The sequence below is a fragment of the Numenius arquata genome, chromosome 3, assembly GCF_964106895.1.
Source record: "Numenius arquata chromosome 3, bNumArq3.hap1.1, whole genome shotgun sequence".
Taxonomy (NCBI): domain Eukaryota; kingdom Metazoa; phylum Chordata; class Aves; order Charadriiformes; family Scolopacidae; genus Numenius; species Numenius arquata.
This window is the reverse complement of record NC_133578.1, coordinates 6,319,588-6,339,553: the sequence shown is the minus strand read 5'-3', so window position 1 is coordinate 6,339,553 and position 19,966 is coordinate 6,319,588. Positions and strand designations below refer to the sequence as shown.

The window sequence follows — 19,966 nt, the reverse complement described above, 5'->3', positions numbered from 1 at the left end:
ATAGAATTCCCTGCCTAAAATTATTTTACTGAACTTATGAGAATGCATGTATAGGTTATTGATCATGTTCTCAATCTTTCACCCTCCAGCTCCTTGTGTGTTTTGCACAGCTACAGAGCCTAGGGATCCTGGGGCTGTTAAAAGATTGTGAGAAACAGTTCCTACGGAGAACCTTGGTAAAATAAAAAACAAACAAACAAAACAATCCATTGGGGATTATTACACTGATGTGTAATCTAAAGATCTTTAAGGCATGGCAGTGGTAGAGCTCAATATCTCCATCCAAATTCTGCCAAACTTAAGAGCAGATTCTGATCTAATATAATATCTAATAGCTCCACTGACATCAAATGTGTATTTCTAAGAAAATAAATACATTTAATTTTTTTTAAAAAGTAGTTTACATTTAGGCAAGTGTAAACTAAATAAAAATGTCTCACTAGAATGAAACATGAGACATCACATATATAAATAAATATATATTTAAATAAATAAAAAAATTTCCTCAGGTCCGTATAAGAGTTCATGATTTCAAACTCATGTTACTTTTATATTCACCAGTTAAAATTTAGTTCTAGGTACCTAAGCATTAAAGGTATGAAATCCTCTGCCAGAAAATAAACAGAAATATTTCTGAAAAGACCAACTACTTACGCCTTATAACAACTGTAATTATGCAAAAAATTGAGGGCCAAATCCATCTCTGATGGTGTCAGTGGAATAAAGGCAGAACCTGTGGAATCATAGCTATATGGTATGAAACTATTTAATACAGAATTTTTATAGAAAATAAAATCGTTTTAAAATTCTATTGACATAATATACAGCTATACACCTAAGTTATCCGAACATGTGCAGAGCTGCAAAAACATTGAAATAGAAGTTGTATAAAGAGCAAAAATTGTCATTAGGAAAACGAATTTATCCATTTCTACAAAGTCATGATCTTTCCCTTCAATTTGCTCTTCTTTAGTTCTCATTTTGTAAGTTAAATTTAAAAATTAGTCAACACACTGAATTAAGTATGTAGATTTTCATTTAAATAAATCAGTCAACAATTTTTTTTATAAAGTATTTAACACTTCATTGTAGAAACATAGGCAAAATGACTATTATAACCAAAATGAAAAATACTGTTCAATTTAAAAAAATGTACTTAAACAAGAACCTGAAAAAGTTTATGATATGCATAACATTGTTCAAGCAAAATTGCACTAGTATTACATAAATCAAGAGTTTTATAAAGGCCCCAATATGGCAAAGTTTAGAAATAGGTAGTATGCATGCACAATAGTACAACAAAAATCTTTTATAAAACAGCAGTTATTTTTGTAATGCTTGTACAAAGGGAATAAAGAGCAACCACAAACATATTTAATCTGTTAGGTTAATATATTATGATAGCTAAAAGTCAGTCATGTCTAGCAGAGGAAGGAAGAGTCCTCCACAGTATATGTGTGAATAAGTCTTTTGTGCCTTTAAAGTTATGTATAAAATATTTCGATTCAGTTCAAACCTGAAAGAAATTGTATTCTTTATTTCCATCAAAATTAAAAAAGGTGAGTCAGACTTTTCCTCTTAGCAACAACAGAAAGCAGACCAGGTCAGAGCAAGTGCTGGAAACTGATACTGATGCTTTTCACTTTCGATAATTGGATTTTGATATTTAACCCAGACTATTGAAACTCAGGCTCAGGTAAGGTTTCACTAATATGCAATTTGGTTGTGTTTTACCTCAGCAATATCACAGTTTATATTCATTTAAAGAAACTGCTGTGTTTTGTATTCTTGAACATCTCTATACAGGTATGACTTTTTTGTGATTGTCAAAATTGAACGCTGTGATCATCTGCGTGTGCTTAAGGTTTGGGGTTTGTTTTTTTCCCTACTGTTTGGTATGTGTTGGGGAATTATTAATCCATAAGTAATGCATGTGATTAAGTGAATAAACATATAATGCATGTGTAGGCAATGCCCTCTTGTGCTCTAGGGTGGCTACTGTCCTACAGGACTGTTGGAGTTCATATGCTTTGTCCCACAGCAAGTAAGGTTTCAGCTTCCAAGATATATCTTTACTATGTTCTATAAGGTTTTAATAAATACAAAGCTTGTTTACATGGTATATATGTTTAGTATATCATGTACAGTCACTGAATTTCTGAAACATAATCATTGTGTTCATGCAGATCATTAGATGTTTCATTTCTATAGTCTTGTTTACTTCTTGGCAACCTAAAGCTAATTTAAAAGCAAGTTATGTTTGTTTGTGAAAAGATATCTAGCTTTATCAGGATCTGAAGAGAAATTCTAATGGGCACAAAGAAGAGAGTAGACCATTCAATCATTCTTTCACCATTTAAAATAAACAAAATTACACACTGTACTACAGCTTCCAGACTACATAATGAAAAAGTGCAGATACCATCTTCATTGATTAAGTAGAACCAAAAAAGTTCATAGAAAATAGATTGCTCATTTTCACGCTACAAACGAATATGTTGTTTGCAATTTTAACAAATTTAAAGGTGTGTTATTTCAGCAGCATTGTTGTAAATTGTACCGTAGTGCAGTTTCTTTTTCATAAAAATACCTTACAAATGGTCAGTCAAAAGTCATCAGCAAAAGAAAAACCCAGAAAACAATCAACCAAACAAAAAACAGAGGTAATGCTGATGCCAAAACAATTATAATACTGTTGGTACATAGAAAAGTAATCCTTATATTTTATACATTTATACAGAGTATAAAAGGTTACAGCACATTATGCCACAGTCTCCCTTATCCCAATATCTATTTTCTTTGGAAGGAGTTCTCTTCTTTCATCAACACTTGCTAAGGAGTTTCGACAGTTTTGTCCATCCATGTATAACTTTGCATATACTGGATTGGCGTAATTTGTTGTCTGCAGAGAAATTAAACATACATTAGAACAGTAGGATTAAACCAAAAGAAACATTTATGGAAATGGAAATGGTCTTGTTAAAGTAAGAACAAGTACACATAAAATACAATTGGACATATTTAAAATACCTGGACTTCTGCAAACCTGATAATGAGTTGATTATTTAGTTAAAAATTAAATTCATGATGAGACATGCTATTAAAATAATCGATGATATGACATGCAGCATATTATGGTATTAAACCCATAAAAACAATGACAAAAATTAAAACAAAAACCTTGAAAAATGTCTCTGAAGTTGACTTGTCCACCTTATTACACTAGAAGATTTCAGAATAGATATGAAGAAATTTATAGAGAAGGTGCACTGTGAGACCATGTGACAAGTTTAACAGTAGAAAACTGCAACCAACAGGTTCCATATATTACCTGTTCTAAGACATCAGCATCCCATCAATAGCTGACCATGTTTTCGAATTCTGTGGCCCAAATATACAACATGATTTGACCAAAAATTCAATACTTTTGTAACGTAAATTAAACTTTAATAATAAACCAGCATAACTGTTAATATATCATAGCAGTTACAGATTGAGAAATATTTTCTCAACAGTTTTGGTAGTTTGGACTGTAGTAAAATAATTTACTGAAATGAGTGGTACTTCAGTATAGGACAAGTCCCTTTTTAATTCTGCAAAGCACTTCAGTTTATGAGAAATCTCCTGAGTCTGACAGCAGAGAGCGATGTATAACACGGGTGAAAACTTACTCTCCTATCACTCATGCTAAGGAGAAAGCACTCTCCAAGGTTTATCACGTAAAAGTCTCCAATAATGTCTTTATACTCTGCGCCTTTATTGTCTCCTAGAAGACCTATCTAGGTCTATCCAACTAGATGTTCAGCTTTTTACCTATAATAACTAGAAAGGGTACCTTATGGTCAAAATCTTCCCCTTTCTTGTAATTAATGAAACAGGACAGATTTGTTTACACAAATATTGAGTGGAACACCAGTAAGCTATAAAATAGGTAAATTAATTTGTTTGGTAAGAAGAAGAATTAATTTCTTGTACGTAAGAAGTGACTAAACTTTAAATTACCCAAGCCAGAAGCGGGTAGGTTTCCCGATTTGCAAATACACCCTGGGTAACAAGGAATGAAAAATGTCTAGAACCTTCATTCTTGTTTTCCGTGTTGGCCGATACCAATTCTGAACCCAGGATTCAGATACTCCTTAGGCTGGCTATATATGGCAGCTACTCAGCTAGTTAAAAACTGCCTATTCCATTTATTACAGATGATAAAGTGATTGCTTGGTGTTTCACACTTCCATGGAATGGAGGCAGAAAAAGGTGAGTCACATTTATTTAAAAAAAAAAAAAAAAAAAAGAAAGAAAGAAGCAGCTACTCTTCTATATTAATGCAACATAAATTCGCAATCAACTGCTGTAGTAATTTATGAGAGCAAACTCTCAATTATACCTGTCCGGCCCCATTGAATTAGAGATCTTTACATTTGTCATAGTGATTCTAATCAGAAATTTAGGCAAACAGAAATTTAGTTTTATTTCAATTGACAGGATTTTTTTATTGCATTGACAGTCATTATTAAGGATGAAAACCACAACAGAACAGAGACACTTGGCATCTATATAGTGCCTTATGGAGTTATTAAAATTATAGATAATAGTAGGCTCTGTCTCATGATACCTCTTTGAGGGGGTACTGATAACATAACGCAGTACAGGGAGGTACAGAAAGTAACTGGAGTGACTTGAATAACAGAAAGAGTTAGTGTTAGAGATGGGCGTATAGTCTAGCTTTGATCATCCACAGTTTTGTGCTCCATCAGAAATATCATGCCCTATACAAATCTTTAAAATTCCAAATACAACATACTACAATCATGCAATAACTCCAATGGCACAAAAGATGAGTATATATACTGAGGCATAAGAAAATGAATGTCATATTGATGTCCCTTTTTAATATTTTAAATCTCAACGTTTGCAAACATCGTGCCAAAATGTACTCAAATTCAGATGTGTTAAAAGTAACTATTTTATGATACAAATTAATTGAAAGTTGAACAATTTATAATTGCATTGCAAGTATTAGAGAAAACTATTTATTTTAGTGTGTATCAAATTCCTCTAAAGTAATTGGACTTGTTTTCATTTATTTAGAAACTTCTTTCAGTTGAAAAAAACTTCCTTAAATGCCTGTAATTACACATAAATGGCAAATATATCAAGACACATGGCTGCGTATGCTATGTTAAACATATAATGCTATGGAAAAGCATCACGTTGCTCACTGGTTTTGCATTCCTTTGCAACGGCAGGTTTGCAGTTTTAGACCACGTTACAATGAAGGGTACACAGATGAAATTTTGTATGCAGAGAGGAACCCTTTATTCCAAATAGAAAATATATATGTTACTGTCATTCTTCTTGTCATTAAAAGAAGAAAAACAAAATTAAAACCAAACTGAAAACACCTTTATTCTAAAATGACAGACAAACTTTCTTTAGAAAGGGGCTGTGGTGGAATGAAATGGATTTGAATCATCATTTCTCACCCCTGTTGATAGTGGTCCTTTCAAGTCAGAGTTTAGGTAGATTGATGGAGCTGTGTGGGGAAGCTTGAATGCGGTGGGCCCTCCCCCTATGTATCTGGCCTGTATAAACAGAAAATTTCAGTTTCTGTGCTAATAGAGCATCTTCCATGTGTACTTATCAACACTGTTAACTAAACAGTGAACTGATTAAAAACATTATTTTAGAGTGATCTACAATTTAAAAAAAAAAAAAAAAAATCTACTTACAGGTATTCTTCAGCATGAAAAATTCTTGTATTCAATAAGAGAATAAAATTCAGCATTTTAAAGTCATTTTCCATGAAGGATTAGAGGCAGACTTCACAATAAGCATTGGCTCAGTTACTCTTCCTCCAGTGAGTAACTCCATTTTCAGCTTACCTCTTGTATTCAGCACACTGACTATGTGATTCAGCGATGTCATTCCTAGAGCTAACCGTAATCCGGTTATTGCTTTGTCAGAAATGCCACAGAATGATGGCTGCCCTTTGGTGTATGTCTGATTACAGAGCTCTAGGAAAGATATCGCAGCATTACCCCGTTCATCCCATGTCACATCACTCAGGGAGTTCAATCACTGAAGAGTGGTGCTGCAGAAGTGACAGCAGCTTTTACAAGAAAATGATAATACTTACTAGCTTTGTGTAAACATTTAATCTATCTGTCCAGCCAGGACTCTGAATTCTTTATGCTTTTGGAAGTTTTCATATATGAAATAAGTTAGGCTCATATGTATGAATACACTCTTTCACACTTGAAAAGGTAGACTCTACGATAATATATTTCCATTCAGTATTTGCAGCTAGACTAAAAAGATAGGTTATGATTTGGCAACTTAAAGCAGATTTATCTATGATGGAAACCTCATTTCATAGTTTAGGTCTAAACTCTGTTTTGGTAAAATGCAAGCACCAGGAATACTGTCCATCAGCAAGCATCAGACTGCAAAACAGCTGTTAATATATACGTTCTAATGAAAACTAACTTGCCTTTATATTCATCGTGTAGCTAAATCCAAAGGTCATTGTTTTACGTTTCTATTAATTAAAGTCAAAACCTTGTAAGACAAAATAGGTTGTGGTTTTGCCATTAGAAAAAAAAAAAAAAAATTACCTTTTCTGCATTTACAGTAAAATCTGAGGATAAAAGACCACCTTCACTGTGATCATGGCCCACCTCGTACATGTTATATGACGGATTGCCAATTTCTACATTGATTCCTCCGTTTATAATGGGTTGTCTTCTGATAGTTTTTGTCCTATAATGCATGAACATACAAAAAAAAAAAAGCAACTAGTGACTTGACAAGTTATTTCTTGGATGCTTCATCCTATAGTACTACAAATTTTATTTTACTTCTCTTTAATCATTAAGACCAACAGGATGAAAAAGTGTTTCCTGCAGAGACAATCAGAAAATCCTTGCATTTTTCAAGCCAAGTGCAATCTGAGTCTGTGTGTAGATCTCACATAAGCTGGGAGTAACTTTTTATTATTTTTCTCAGTTTGGCTGTAGTGATATGAATTCTTACAAAGTGCTCAGTCATTGTCTGTAACTCTGACTTCCCCCTACTGTTTCCAGATTTCCCTCACTTCCCAAGGAAAGCCTTGCAAATTCATTGCAGATTGCCTGCAGTAATGAAGATGGAGCGAATAGGAGTCATGTTCCCTTGCTCATTCATTTCACTCCCACTTGAAATCAGCTGCCCAAAGTCAGTTGTAATCTGAGGGTAAGCAAATGGTTTCATTACGATGCATTAAAAATGCATGAACTTCTCATAGTTCCAGTTTGTATTCACTGCCAGTGTTATTGGAAAGTTGAAGTTCCACTTGAATTTTTCCAAACTTTAATAAAAGATAGAGTCTTATTTTTAACCTTGAATTATATATCAGTAAATATAAGTTATTGACTTGAATTGTTTTATTTGCTGAATTCATTTCTTTTAGGTAAGGAGGTGATTGTAGTCTGAGCAATAGAAATAACCTCGAGAGGGTAATTTTTCCCTATGCACTATGTTCTCTAGAATTAGAAGGGAATAATAGGGAGGTCACAGGCATAGTCAAGTCCTTTTGTTTGGTTGAGAAAGATGCAGTCAGTGTCTGAAATCCACTGCACTAAAAGATCTGTATTTTTCAGAAATGGCACAGAAAAAATATTTACTAAAATAATCACTTATCTGTAGCGTACAAGTGTTGAACATCTATACCTAATTATACCAAATACTTGACAATATTGACAGAAGAGGCAAAAAAAACCCAAACCAAAATACAGTTTCAAACATAATTTTAAGGAAAAAAAAAATTCTTTATTGAGGTTAGTTCTATTTCTCTACCAAAGATCTATTATTTAACAAGTTATTCTCAAGAACTTCTTCCACTTAAAAAATTTACAGACCAGCGACTGGTTTTCGGGATTTGGCTATCACTGAATTTGATCTTTAGGTACAGAAACATGTGATGACATCCATGGAGCCTGGAAGAGTCAGCGTTATTAACAGCATTGTCAGGGAATGTATTTATCTTGTTGGCTTTCCAAAAAGGATTTAATAATTAATGCTTACTAGTTAGCACCACAGTTTGCAGGGGGATGCTACCCATGATGCTAGATGATAGGAACTTAAAACGTTCTTTTAATCTAGAGGACTGAAATAGCCCAGGTCTTCCCTAGTTGGCCACATCCTTATTATTTGGAATCTTTCCTTATTAAATCTGCATTGCCACTAACACCACTTTCTCATTTCTCTGAACACAAAAAATTTAGCATTTCTCTCAGGTGTCTGCATACAGTAGAAACACCCCTACTTCCCCTGCCACCCAACACGGCCTTGGAAGAAATGGCCAAAATCAAAACCTCTACTACACTCCCGAAGTTCATTATCAGCTCAAAGGCAGCTAAATTCAAAATCAAAATATTCACTGGTAAGTGCTGGAATTTGGCTTCCTATGCAAGATACTAAAGAAATACAATAATGATGACAAGGCTTGGGAGTCTACAGCAGGTACTTTGAACTTTGCTTCCATCCTCACTATAACTTTTATAAAATTGAAAAAAAGTAATCAAAGTAAATAAATTGAAGTGAAGTGTAACTAGAAACTGGAAATTCTCCACAGGCTCTATCTGAAAGTATTTATAGACATGAACACTATTAATTATGCGGTTCCAATGAAATACATTAACAATTCTGTTTACTAGGTCTCTGGATAAAATTATTAACACTTATACAGCCTTGGCAGGATTGAGCAAACTGGATTAAAAAAAAAGAACTACATTTTCTTTTTTAGTGTGTATGGAATATAAGTATAAATAATAGACATGATTACTCCAGCAAGAACGAAAACCTAACTAACTCACTGCATCCAGAACCAAGTTTTGGGTTGTTTATTGTGGTCTTTTTTTAGTATCTGCTCAACATATATAAAGTGAATTTTTTATATCAAAAAGATATACATACATTAAAGATTCACTTTTTTACTTCATACATCAATACAAAATTACTTACCTTCGTTTCCTTTTGCAAAGAAATAGTCCAATTACCAGAGTAGTGATCAAAGTCACCAGTAAAACAAGAGGAACAATGATTGCAATGCTTCCTAAAATTGAAAAAGGAAATATCATTGAATACTCACAGCTACATCTAATTATTTCTTCACATCCAATAAACAGTTAAATTAAAAAAATAATAATTTCCTTCACCAACAGATGGAATTTCATGTGATGAGCTTCACTGATTTGAGATTTTGTTGTTGATCAATTAAAAAAAATATCATTACAGATAATGTTTCACACACAAGTACTTTTAACAACAAATCAGAAGCTTCCTCTTTCTGGATACCAATATACTTTGGACTAATTCCCTGCCTTCATTTGCAGTGACACCGTATGGAGGTGTGTGGAACTGCTGAACAATTTGGATTGGAGTTGCATGGCCACTGACTTTAACTACCATCATCATCTTCAGTAGTTTATTTAAGTCACTCAACTGTTAATTTAAAACACTCAGTAGGCATGGCTCTGATTGAAGAATTCCATTGTTAGCAAGTATATGTATTTATTACTCTTATTTGGGGGAAAATGAAAAGTAGTAAGCAACATTCATTTCTGGATGGTCGGTGCATTCCTGCATTTTACTGCATTGTACTCGAGAGCCAATAATTTTGTTATGTTGATATAGGCAATCAAGGAAACTACAATAATGCTTAACATAGCAGAAAAACAGTGCACAGATCAGACAGCAATGTTAAAGGAGAGGAGGGAACGAGGAAGAAGAAAATGGACGTAGCGTTATTTTGGTAGATAACTTCTCTGAAATGAGACTACCTGCAAAAATAAGGTCAGCAATTGTACCCTTCTAATAATTTCTTAGCTTTCATTTAAGTATCTGACAATAAAGAAACACATGCAAAACATAATTTTATGTTACAAAAACTGGCCTTTATAAACTACAGGATGCCAGTATAAAGCCAATGTGGAATTACATGCATTTCCTTTAATATCACAATCCTTAACTGGTGCAAAACAAAAATATTGCTGTTTTTTTCATTGGTTAAATCTATTGATTTATTAAAAAAAAAATAAGCTGTTGGCGGTCTCTGCTCTACATTAAACAGTCTAAACAAAGAATTGAAAAAGATGCCTTGAATTCTGCCGGAAGGCTTACTGAAAGCCAAGTGAGGTTGTCAGAGACCTGAAACAAAGTACTACTGAATAAATACTTGAAGCATCCCGAGTTCACTTCATCTTATGAAGATTCCGCATGTAAAGGACATTACAACAATACTATTTCAAGATAACATTTGATAAATAGGTGGATTAAGTTCTATTTAGGAGAAAAAAAAAATAATAAAAAGAAAAGGTTCGTTTCATCTTGGCAGGTAAACATTAAAAAAAAAAAAACCCTGAAAAAGAGCCCACCAGGCATGAATGGCCGTCTGGTAACCATGGGGTCTAGCAGCAGGCTCAAGGCAAACACCCATGTCTTACGTTGTAGCAGGTATTCCCTCAACATGAAATACTGATCTAGGTTCTGGCTGCTTTTTTTGCCTGTTTCCAACTTGTGTTATTCCACTTGTCTGGATCGCTAGGAAGACTTCATCTAAGCTTCAAGCTGACCTGAATAGCAGGCTTCATTTTACTGCTCCAGTTGGGTTAAATGTGACAGACAGGCGTACAGCAGGGTACCATCAGCATACCCAATGCACCGCAGGGAACCTTGTCCAGTTTAAACTGCCATTAGTGTAGCAATACCATCCTTTTATGCTTACAGACATGTTTTAAAAAAAAAAAAAATACGAGAGGAGCTATTCTTACTTCCAGGATGATTGTCACAGTAGGTAAAATTCAAACCTCTGCAGACAGCCAATGCAAAAGTTACACGCTACTTACAACTCTATTTTTGATGCTTCCAGTAGGACTTAAGTGGTGAGAGGTCTCGTACTAGTTCTCTGCACAGCAGTGATATCACCAACCGCTTGCCACTTGATACACTTTCTTTAAGAAAAGTGCGGGCTAGCCCTTGAAGCAGTGAGTGTACAGCTCGTATCCAAACCACCTCATGAAACACTAAAAGTCAATCAAAAAGCCAAGAGATATCTACTTCTTTTTTTTTTTTTTTTTTTTTAAATACAGGTAACCAGCACATTTCATGACACAAACTCCCATTCTAAAATATCACCAGGTTAAAATTTCTAAACTGAGTCAAGTTTGACAAGCGAGAGCAGTTATTTGAAGTACTTACTTGTACTGATATTGTCAGACTTGCTGCTTTTGGGAGCTGGCCTCTCACACTGTGTGCCTGACCAGTTGGCTGAACATCTAAAAGGATCCAATTAAGATGGTAAAGTTAATAGACGTCAGCTGTTAACACACTAACCTACTAAAGAGACCACCAGCATCTTCTCAAGAGCTATGCGAATGGCAAGAGCGATTCTCCAAAATAAACAGTAAGCTTCATGGAAGGAGTCAGCAATACTCTGTCATGGCACTTACAACATTATGAGTAGGCTTTCAGTTTAAAACTACAGCTTTGTGTCTTCAATTCCTGCTATTATCACTGCAATCTTCATTCCAGAGTCCTTTTCTAGAACTCTTGAATAATAAAACAACAGGCATAATCAACAGTATATTAACGTCCCATTAAACCAATCACCACCTACAATGCAATAACGAAGGAACACTTGAGGTGGACCCACACCTAGTCAACTTAGTCCAGCAGGGCTTATTTGCTATGGCACTTTATTGTCTCCATATTGCTTTAGGGTCAGCTTTGATTTAGAAGCTCCAACGGCCACGTCCATATCACACAAGCCATGTGACTGGGCATAAACTACTACATGCATCCCGTGACCTACAGCATCCACAGCAATTGGCTCCTTCCCCAGTTCTGCTGTCCCCCATTGCTCTGGATAATGCAAAGTTTACCCTAGAATAATTCTTGTAGAATTATATTCTATAGAATATAATTTCTATAATTTCTATATTCTATAGAATATAATTTCTAATTCTACTCTTGTAGAATTATTCTACACCTGGTTATAATAATTTACTTGAACAAAGACTTATCTTTGATGAATATTCACAAATTAACTGAAGTTCTCCTATTCTTTGCTTTCAGATTCAAATGTTTTCCTGAAAAATCTACAATGGCTTTATTTTTTTTAAATTTGAACTATATAATTAGATACGTATTTGTAGAAATATATATACGTGTGTGTTTGTGTGTGTAAGCAGGTATGAGAGTTAAAGCATAAAGAGCTGTCCTGAAGGGACAGGAGTATCTACCGGCTTCAGAGGGCCCTGAATACTCTTTATGTTCAGAATATACGCTTCATGAGCCAGGTGCCTGGATGAGCACAAAGCTATTCTGCTATAATTTCTTTGTGTGAATACCAATATGCAAATAATTCTTCAACTGGGACTCAGAATGCTCTCCATGCGTACAAGCAAACACTAGGAGTCTATGTGTGCCGACTCAGCAAATCCATCAAAAATGGAAACAAATACCTGAATGAAATTCAATTGCTTATTCATCCTGCTGTAAATATAATTAAGTTTACCACAGAACCTCAAACTCTCCTTATGGAAGAGGCAGGAAATAGTCACTTTTCATCTGCCTCTGTTGCATATTGTGCAATGAATTATATTTTTTTCTAAGTATTTTTGAATTATTTATGAATTTCAGTGTGGGTTATCTTTAGGAAAATGCAGTAGAGCATTACCTTGCACGCTGTTCTAAGAACTATTGTTACCTGATGCCTTTTCTAAGGATTTAATAAATCGCAGAGTTTAGAAGCAGACATGCTTAATGACTGACATTGTTCTATAATACAAAAAGGTTTGGAGAGGTACAAAATATTCCAGATAAAAATTGTGGAATTCTTACATGAGAGCCCTACCCAGTTTTACTGGTGATGCTTTTGACTCTTCTGTCTTTGCAGATCACTGCAGAAGAATGTGTAGCTTCTCCCTTTGCTCCTAAACCTATTCTAGCTCAATCCAACTTTCAGACAAATCTCTTTACTGAGTTTCATATTAAGTTTGAACTTTTTTTTTTTTTAAACTAATTACATTTTTGGTAGGATATGTTATGAATGTGCTTAGCTCAAACTCTACAGAGATAAGGCACAGGAGGTCTTTAAAAACATGTTTATTAATTGATAATTGATTCAAATTATTTCACAAAATAGATAAATTGCATTATAATTTAAAGGTTCTTCATGTTTATTGAAATAAATTTGTTTACTTAAAGAAACATGGTAAATGCTCACTTAAATTTCCTCACTGCAAAGGAACCCCCCAGTTTTTAATTGATTATACACATCATGATTCACCACAATATATTTTAAAATTGAACCCAACTGAAATTTCCACTCCTGCTTAGCACCACATTAGCACATATTAAGTCACATGGAACACATGATTTTAATCTTTTAAAAGATGGATCTGTTCCATTTTTTTTTTTTTACAGATCTCTGTTTAGCAATTATATCAAACGGAAGAGATTACACTGACAGTCTACCTTACTAAGACACTACTCAAGGAACTAGTTTTTTCGAAAGATCAATATTCAACATATGGTTGCAAAATAAGTATCTCCATTCTTGTAAAGAACCACCATAAATCTTCATACTTAGGATATTCTACTGGGATCCAGACTGTTGGCATATGACAACCACGAAATAAAGTCTTTATATTTCTTACTGGAAGTTTTGCATCGTCACTGCTGGGGATTCAGCTCATGTGATTAAAGCTTGTTATGAGAGGCAATTTTCATTTAATGCTACGCTATTGAAAGGGAAATATTTCTTTGAGAGTTACACACATCTTAACTTTGTACCTAAATCCTTATATTGAAGCTTTCAAATGCTTCTGCTGTATAAGAGAATCATTACTATAAATCTGTCTTAAAACAGTTTAAAGTATATAAGATAGTGAGACTAGGAAAACAATCACCATGAAGCATGCAAGTATAAGCTTATGAAAAAATTGTGTATAATGTACAATTACGCTCTTCAGAATCTTACAGCAGATATGACACCACAGCAGCTGGTGAAGAAAGAAATCCTACAGCTATATATGTAGTAAACACAGAAACAAATTAGGGTAAGAATATTAGCAGTTCTTTACTTATCTTGGCATTATAATTGTAAAAGTCAGCAATACTGAAACATTTCTGAGACATTTGATAAAAGTCTCATAAAAACATGATAGCTGGTTGCTGCTTCATTTTCATTTTTTCCAAATGTTTGCTGTCTCCAATAAGCTCCAAAGGGACTGAAGCTGACAGAATGGCAGTCATTCCCTTCTATACTCAGAGGTAAAATGATTGCCCTTTTATGGTTCAGCAAGCTCCTAAAGACTTGTCTTGGGCAGACAGACTAGAAAGAGAAATAAAGCCCAGGGGAAAGGTATGCTGTCTGCAAGGGAATTTGACACAGAAAATTAGCCATGAGCAGGCACATGAATAATGATGGGGCTGGGACATGGACAACTGTTCATGTAGGAACATGGGAAATGAGCAGGTCTTGCCCAGTTTCAATTGTCTTCGGATACTGTAGACAGAAATTGTTCTTAAAAATAAAATTTTCTGAGATTGGAACACAAACTCGGACTGCTCAGTACCTAACATGGGAACTGACTTCTGGTTCAATTTGATGCACAGCATTTTGTACCTTTTCAAATCATTTGGTACCAGGAGCTTTTGTTCTGTAGCGTTGCCAAGAATTGTATGGTCAGAGATAGGACATTTGCAGTACGGACAAACAAAAAGGCATTAACAGAGCAGAACTACACAGAGCCACTGGTTTCATTGAAGACGTTCATATTATCACGAACTGTGAAGGAAGAACAGTGATAATGCCTAATCTGAGCTACACATAAACAAATACAGATGGAAACAGATGGGGAGCTTGACAGTGAAGGACAGGCTGGAGTTAACTGAGTGGTGCAGGCACTACAGTGAACATCTTAAGGTGCAAATCTCCAACAAAATCGGTGAACAAAGAGCAACAATATCATAGAGAATGCCAACATAAAAACTGAAAGGGAATGTGATAAATAAAGGTTGTACACTGTCTGCTGCCAAGGTCATCAATAAAACTATGCTACAGCTCTCTCTGATACCATTTAGTTCTGCATTTAGAAAGAGATGACTGGTTGGGCCACACGTTCTGAGATACAGAATGCCTATGCTACAGGATTTATTTATTTTGAGGAAACAGTATTACAGGAGAGAGATGTTTTTAAAAACTTTAAATTGAAATTATACAGGTGTCCCACTTGTAATGAGGAATACCTAGAATTAAGATGTTTATATTTCAAAGATTGATCACTCTTTTGTTACAGAATCTACTCATGAGAGAAAATGTCTCTCTCTATTTTTGTATAACCCTTACAGGTCAGTGCACGGAAACACTCTAAACTCAATTATATGGGCACTTGACCAAACGGAACCATTTGACTATGAAATGTCTGAACAGATAAAAAAAAAAAACTAGTAAAAAGGCTAATTTGGTGGCAGTGTGCAATTTTTTTTGGTTTTGTTTCTCTTTCTTTCCATATTTTTTTTGTGCCACAGGCATTGTCATAAAAATGTAATATAGCAGGCATAATACGCAGTTAAAAGTGCTTTTGTAGACAACTGCTTTCCAAGTCAATATACAAGTGTGTATCAAAAAAATGACAAAAAAGTAGCATTGAAAGATTAGTCTAGAAGTATAATGGAATCTGTGCAACAGTCATTACAAAATAGAGGTGGAAGGGGAATTGAAAGTGTTTCTTACCTATAAATGATATTTCTTCATTATACAAAGTAATTTTCTAACTTTGCTTTTCTTTTTAGTCACGGCATAGATAGTAATGTATAGTAAAACATCCTAATGAAAATATCCAGCCTCACTATTTTAAGAACGCTTACATTAAAATTTCACTGGAACGTGTCTTATCATCAATATTAAAACTATTTATAAAACAAGAGAACACCTGGATTATAGTTATTTAGTATCTATATTAAATTGCATTGAAAGACGAAAATCAAACTAATCCCCTTTTCCCCCCAGACTCTGTAGGAAGACACAGACTGAGAAAATCCTTGCGCTAAACCAAATCACTAAACTATTCCTTATAATAAATTTAGCAATACTTCATACAGGGAGCTGATACTATAGATGTATACCCACAGATAAACCCTCAAAGTTACAAAGAACTTTAATAACAATGAGAGACCAAAAAACCCACCTGAACTTTGATCAATAGCACATCCTGTACCTTATTCTATATTGTATGGTTTAATTACTTGAAATAATAAATTTACATAATTATTTTGTACAGGAACAGACCATATTTTAGTTTTGTTTTTTTTTTCTAGTAAGCACCACTTGATATCTTTATAAGGAAAACAAAGTGAAGGAATTCAATGTAGAAGCTAAGGAATAGAAACTTCACAATGTGACTTGAAAATGAAATTAAAATTACCTTACAATCCAAAGAATTAAGAATAGGAAAATTGCATAATCCAAAAGCAGGCAAAAGAATGGAAAATTACTTTTGAGAAACTAGAGAATCTTAAATTTTGCAAAAAAAATTGTGAAAAAATAAAAGAAAAATAAGTAATTGAGGGTCATTAAACACAATCCTGTTAGCAATATGTGTGCAATATATGCAATTATATGCAATTATATGCAATACAAGTATTAACATGAGTAAACATATAACAATTAAGCATAGCTAGATGACTATTACTGTAGCTGAAATTACACTGAGCAACAAAGCAAAAGGAAGACTAGACATTGAAATGGTAAAAAAAAAAAAAAAAAAGAATGAGAAATGACTGGATCAATAGGTATATGACAAACCACATTTTTCTCTCCTCACAGAAGTAAGAGGTGATGTACAGCAGTAGCTACTATGCAAGTTTTATCCGAACAATTTTAAGCCCATGGACAAAGGACATCTGCATTACAGCCTAGCTAGTAGGTGTTCAATGAAAAATATACATACTGCTCTTTTCCAAGGTCTTCTTATCTCCTCCTTTGACAATCACTCTTCAAACATCTGTTTGCATTTTATTCTTGAACTAATACTAGTTTGCGATACAAACTGAATGAAAGATCTTCTATAATATAAAGTTATAACCTGCTGATTATGTTCAAATTCAAGACATTTATAACAAAAGTATTTTTGAAAAAAGAAAGCTCTCAAAGAACTAGCATAATACTGTAAAATCCCTGTTGTAATTGTAATTGGGGAGCTCATTAAATATACCCCAGGAAATCATATGGAAAACACTTATTGCAAGATACTTGATAAAATTTTCTGTTCTCTGACTTATCCTGCCTGTCAATAGTTACAAGGCACTCTTCTCAATGCTGCAATTGTTCTACGCTGCAGTGGCTTTTTCTACTCAACCTTCAGAAAGTGCCAGTCAGGGGATTGCACGGTGCCGTCTCTTTCTTGTCCACAACTGCACTAGGGATGTACCTTAACCTTTTTGTTTGAACAGAGGTTTGTGATAGTTCTGTGTTTTACATTTACTTATGAACTTCCACGTACTTACAGCATTTGTACAAGACATCCATAAAACCTGTTCATATTTGAAGATTCTTCAACACGAAAGGAATGTCCAGAGAAAGGTACAGCATCACAGAAATACGAGCTGGAGGGAAGTTCCTCCATCGAGAGGAATGCACTCTTCTCTTTCTGATTCCCATGACAAACACACACACACGTGTGCACACACCCATGTACCCCCACACACTGTCTCTCTGCAACCTACTGGACGTGAAGCTGGCAAGAGCATCTCTTCTGTTTTTTCTTTTCTGCAGGAATTATTTTTCTAATTTGCTCATGTCTCCGCTTCCCAGCTCAAGCTTCTTGGTATCACTTTTAAGCAATTCCAAAACTTGTTCTCTCCCCTTTTGTTCACTATTGTCTTTAAACTATTACTCCACCAAAATTCTCAGTTTAGAAATGAAGTAATTTATCATTTCTCCACCCTTCACTTTTCAGTTTCCTCTGTTGCCAAACCCATGCTGTCATTCAAGCTCCTCTATGGTATGTGTCTTTTAATTAATCTGAAAGATCACTGTTTTATCTATCTAATTTGCTCTCAAAATCATGCATCTGCTTACTGCAAGCAATTAAACTATCCAGGATGATTTATTCTTCATTACAGAAGAACTGATGTTCTAATGTAGAAGTACAATACACACAACCTGAAGCCCTCTGACTACTCGACACATCCAGCCCCAGGCAACTAATTTAGTGCTGTACATTGTCCTCTGAATTCCTCTCTCCGTTTCTGATGACACCTTGGAAGCAGAGCTCTGAGCTGTAAACACACAGAATTGCACACACTACGCAGAAAGTAACCTAAAAAGGAATAAACTACTAACCCCTTAATTAGCCAGCATAATATAATCTTACGTTTCACCTTAAAGTACTCATCCACAGTCATGCAGCTTTGCTTAAAAGCTCATTAGAAGACTTAAAAGTTCTCTTTAAATTTAGTTGGCTTTAGATAGGAATCAGTATGATTTGTACCTTCTACTGGTTTTGATTGTTTGTCTCTGTATCTTTAACTTATAACAGAAACTATCCTTCATTATATTTCTAGAATGCCTAGTATAAGATAGTTATGCTTTGATCATACTTATTTGCAGATGTTAATAATAATAATAATAATAGAATAGACCACATCTATGTACAGATGCAAATAATAATAGTAATACAAATAAAAAGATGGAATTATAGCAACCTATTGTTAGGGTTAAGGTATAAAAGAAACAGGTGAGAGAGGGCAATATTCTGTACTAAAGAAATTGATACAGCATTCCCTATGTAACAACCAATTTTTTCCAACTCTTCATTGGTACCATACAAGACATAATCTCTCCCTAAACCCTGCTTCTCTTGCAGGAGTGTTTATGCAGTTAGATAATTAGTGAGAAGGAAACAGAAAGGCAAATAAAGGTAATTATTAAAATAAAAGACAGACTGACAGAACAGATGGAACTGACAGTTTGTGAAATACATAGAAGAAGCATTGCTTGATTATTTCCCATCTGAATCTGATCTCCTGTTCATTCTGGTTTCAATGGGTTTGTGAAGTTACTGGAGCAATTCAGACATCTCTCATGTGCTTCTACTGTTATACACATCACAGCCCCCCAACCCATTGGTGAGTAGTACTAGAGATATCCTTAAAAAACTTAGTATGCGAATGCTGAAAAGACAGTAACTATATGTAAGATAATAGTTCTTTAAAAGACACCCCCAGCGGTACATTTTTCAGAAAAGGTCAGTACCTCAAATTTTAACATTCTGATTTTAAATTCGCTCGCAGCCTTTGCTATTAAGCAAGAAGAACAGTAATAGGTGGGGGGACAGGGGGGAGGGGGCGGGGAAGGTTCTTTATATGCATAAAAATAATGCTAAGAATTATTTATCTAGTTGTGTAGGACCTTATATCCAAAGAGGAATCACAGTATATTCGGTATCTTTTAAAATCTGACAGAGTATTCATTGAAACCGGACACCAACTTCACAAAAACTTCCTTTTTTTTTTTTTGGTGCATACATGCAGCCACAGTAAGGCCTTAATTCATTCCTAAATTGGTTAGGTGGAAAGCACAACTTCTATTTCCAATATGCATCTAATATTTAGTGGATTCAAGTTTAAAAAAAACTTCATAGAATCATAGAATCATAGAATGGCTAGAGTTGGAAAGGACCTTAAAGATCATCTAGTTCCAACCCCCCTGCCATGGGCAGGGACACTTCTCACTAGAGCAGGTTGCTCAAAGCCCCATCCAGCCTGGCCTTGAACACTTCCAGGGATGGGGCATCCACAACTTCCCTGGGCAACCTGTTCCAGTGCCTCACCACCCTCACTGTAAAGAATTTCTTCCTAATATCTAATCTAAATCTCTTCTCTTCCAATTTAAAACCATTGCCCCTTGTCCTGTCACCAC

At 34.6% G+C, this 19,966-nt stretch overlaps 1 protein-coding gene across 1 annotated transcript in view; it reads right to left on the bottom strand.

The window, feature by feature from the left end:
- Positions 1–2,761: 2,761 nt before the first annotated feature.
- The window catches only part of LRP1B (LDL receptor related protein 1B), a 575,621-nt gene continuing 558,416 nt past the window's right edge, over positions 2,762–19,966 (bottom strand). The window contains exons 88-92 of the mRNA XM_074145610.1: positions 11,236–11,312; positions 9,001–9,091; positions 6,615–6,759; positions 5,484–5,582; positions 2,762–2,902 (exon numbers count right to left, since the gene is read on the bottom strand). Coding sequence (XP_074001711.1) covers positions 2,762–2,902; positions 5,484–5,582; positions 6,615–6,759; positions 9,001–9,091; positions 11,236–11,312 — 553 coding nt within the window. The remainder of the gene's footprint in view (positions 2,903–5,483; positions 5,583–6,614; positions 6,760–9,000; positions 9,092–11,235; positions 11,313–19,966) is intronic.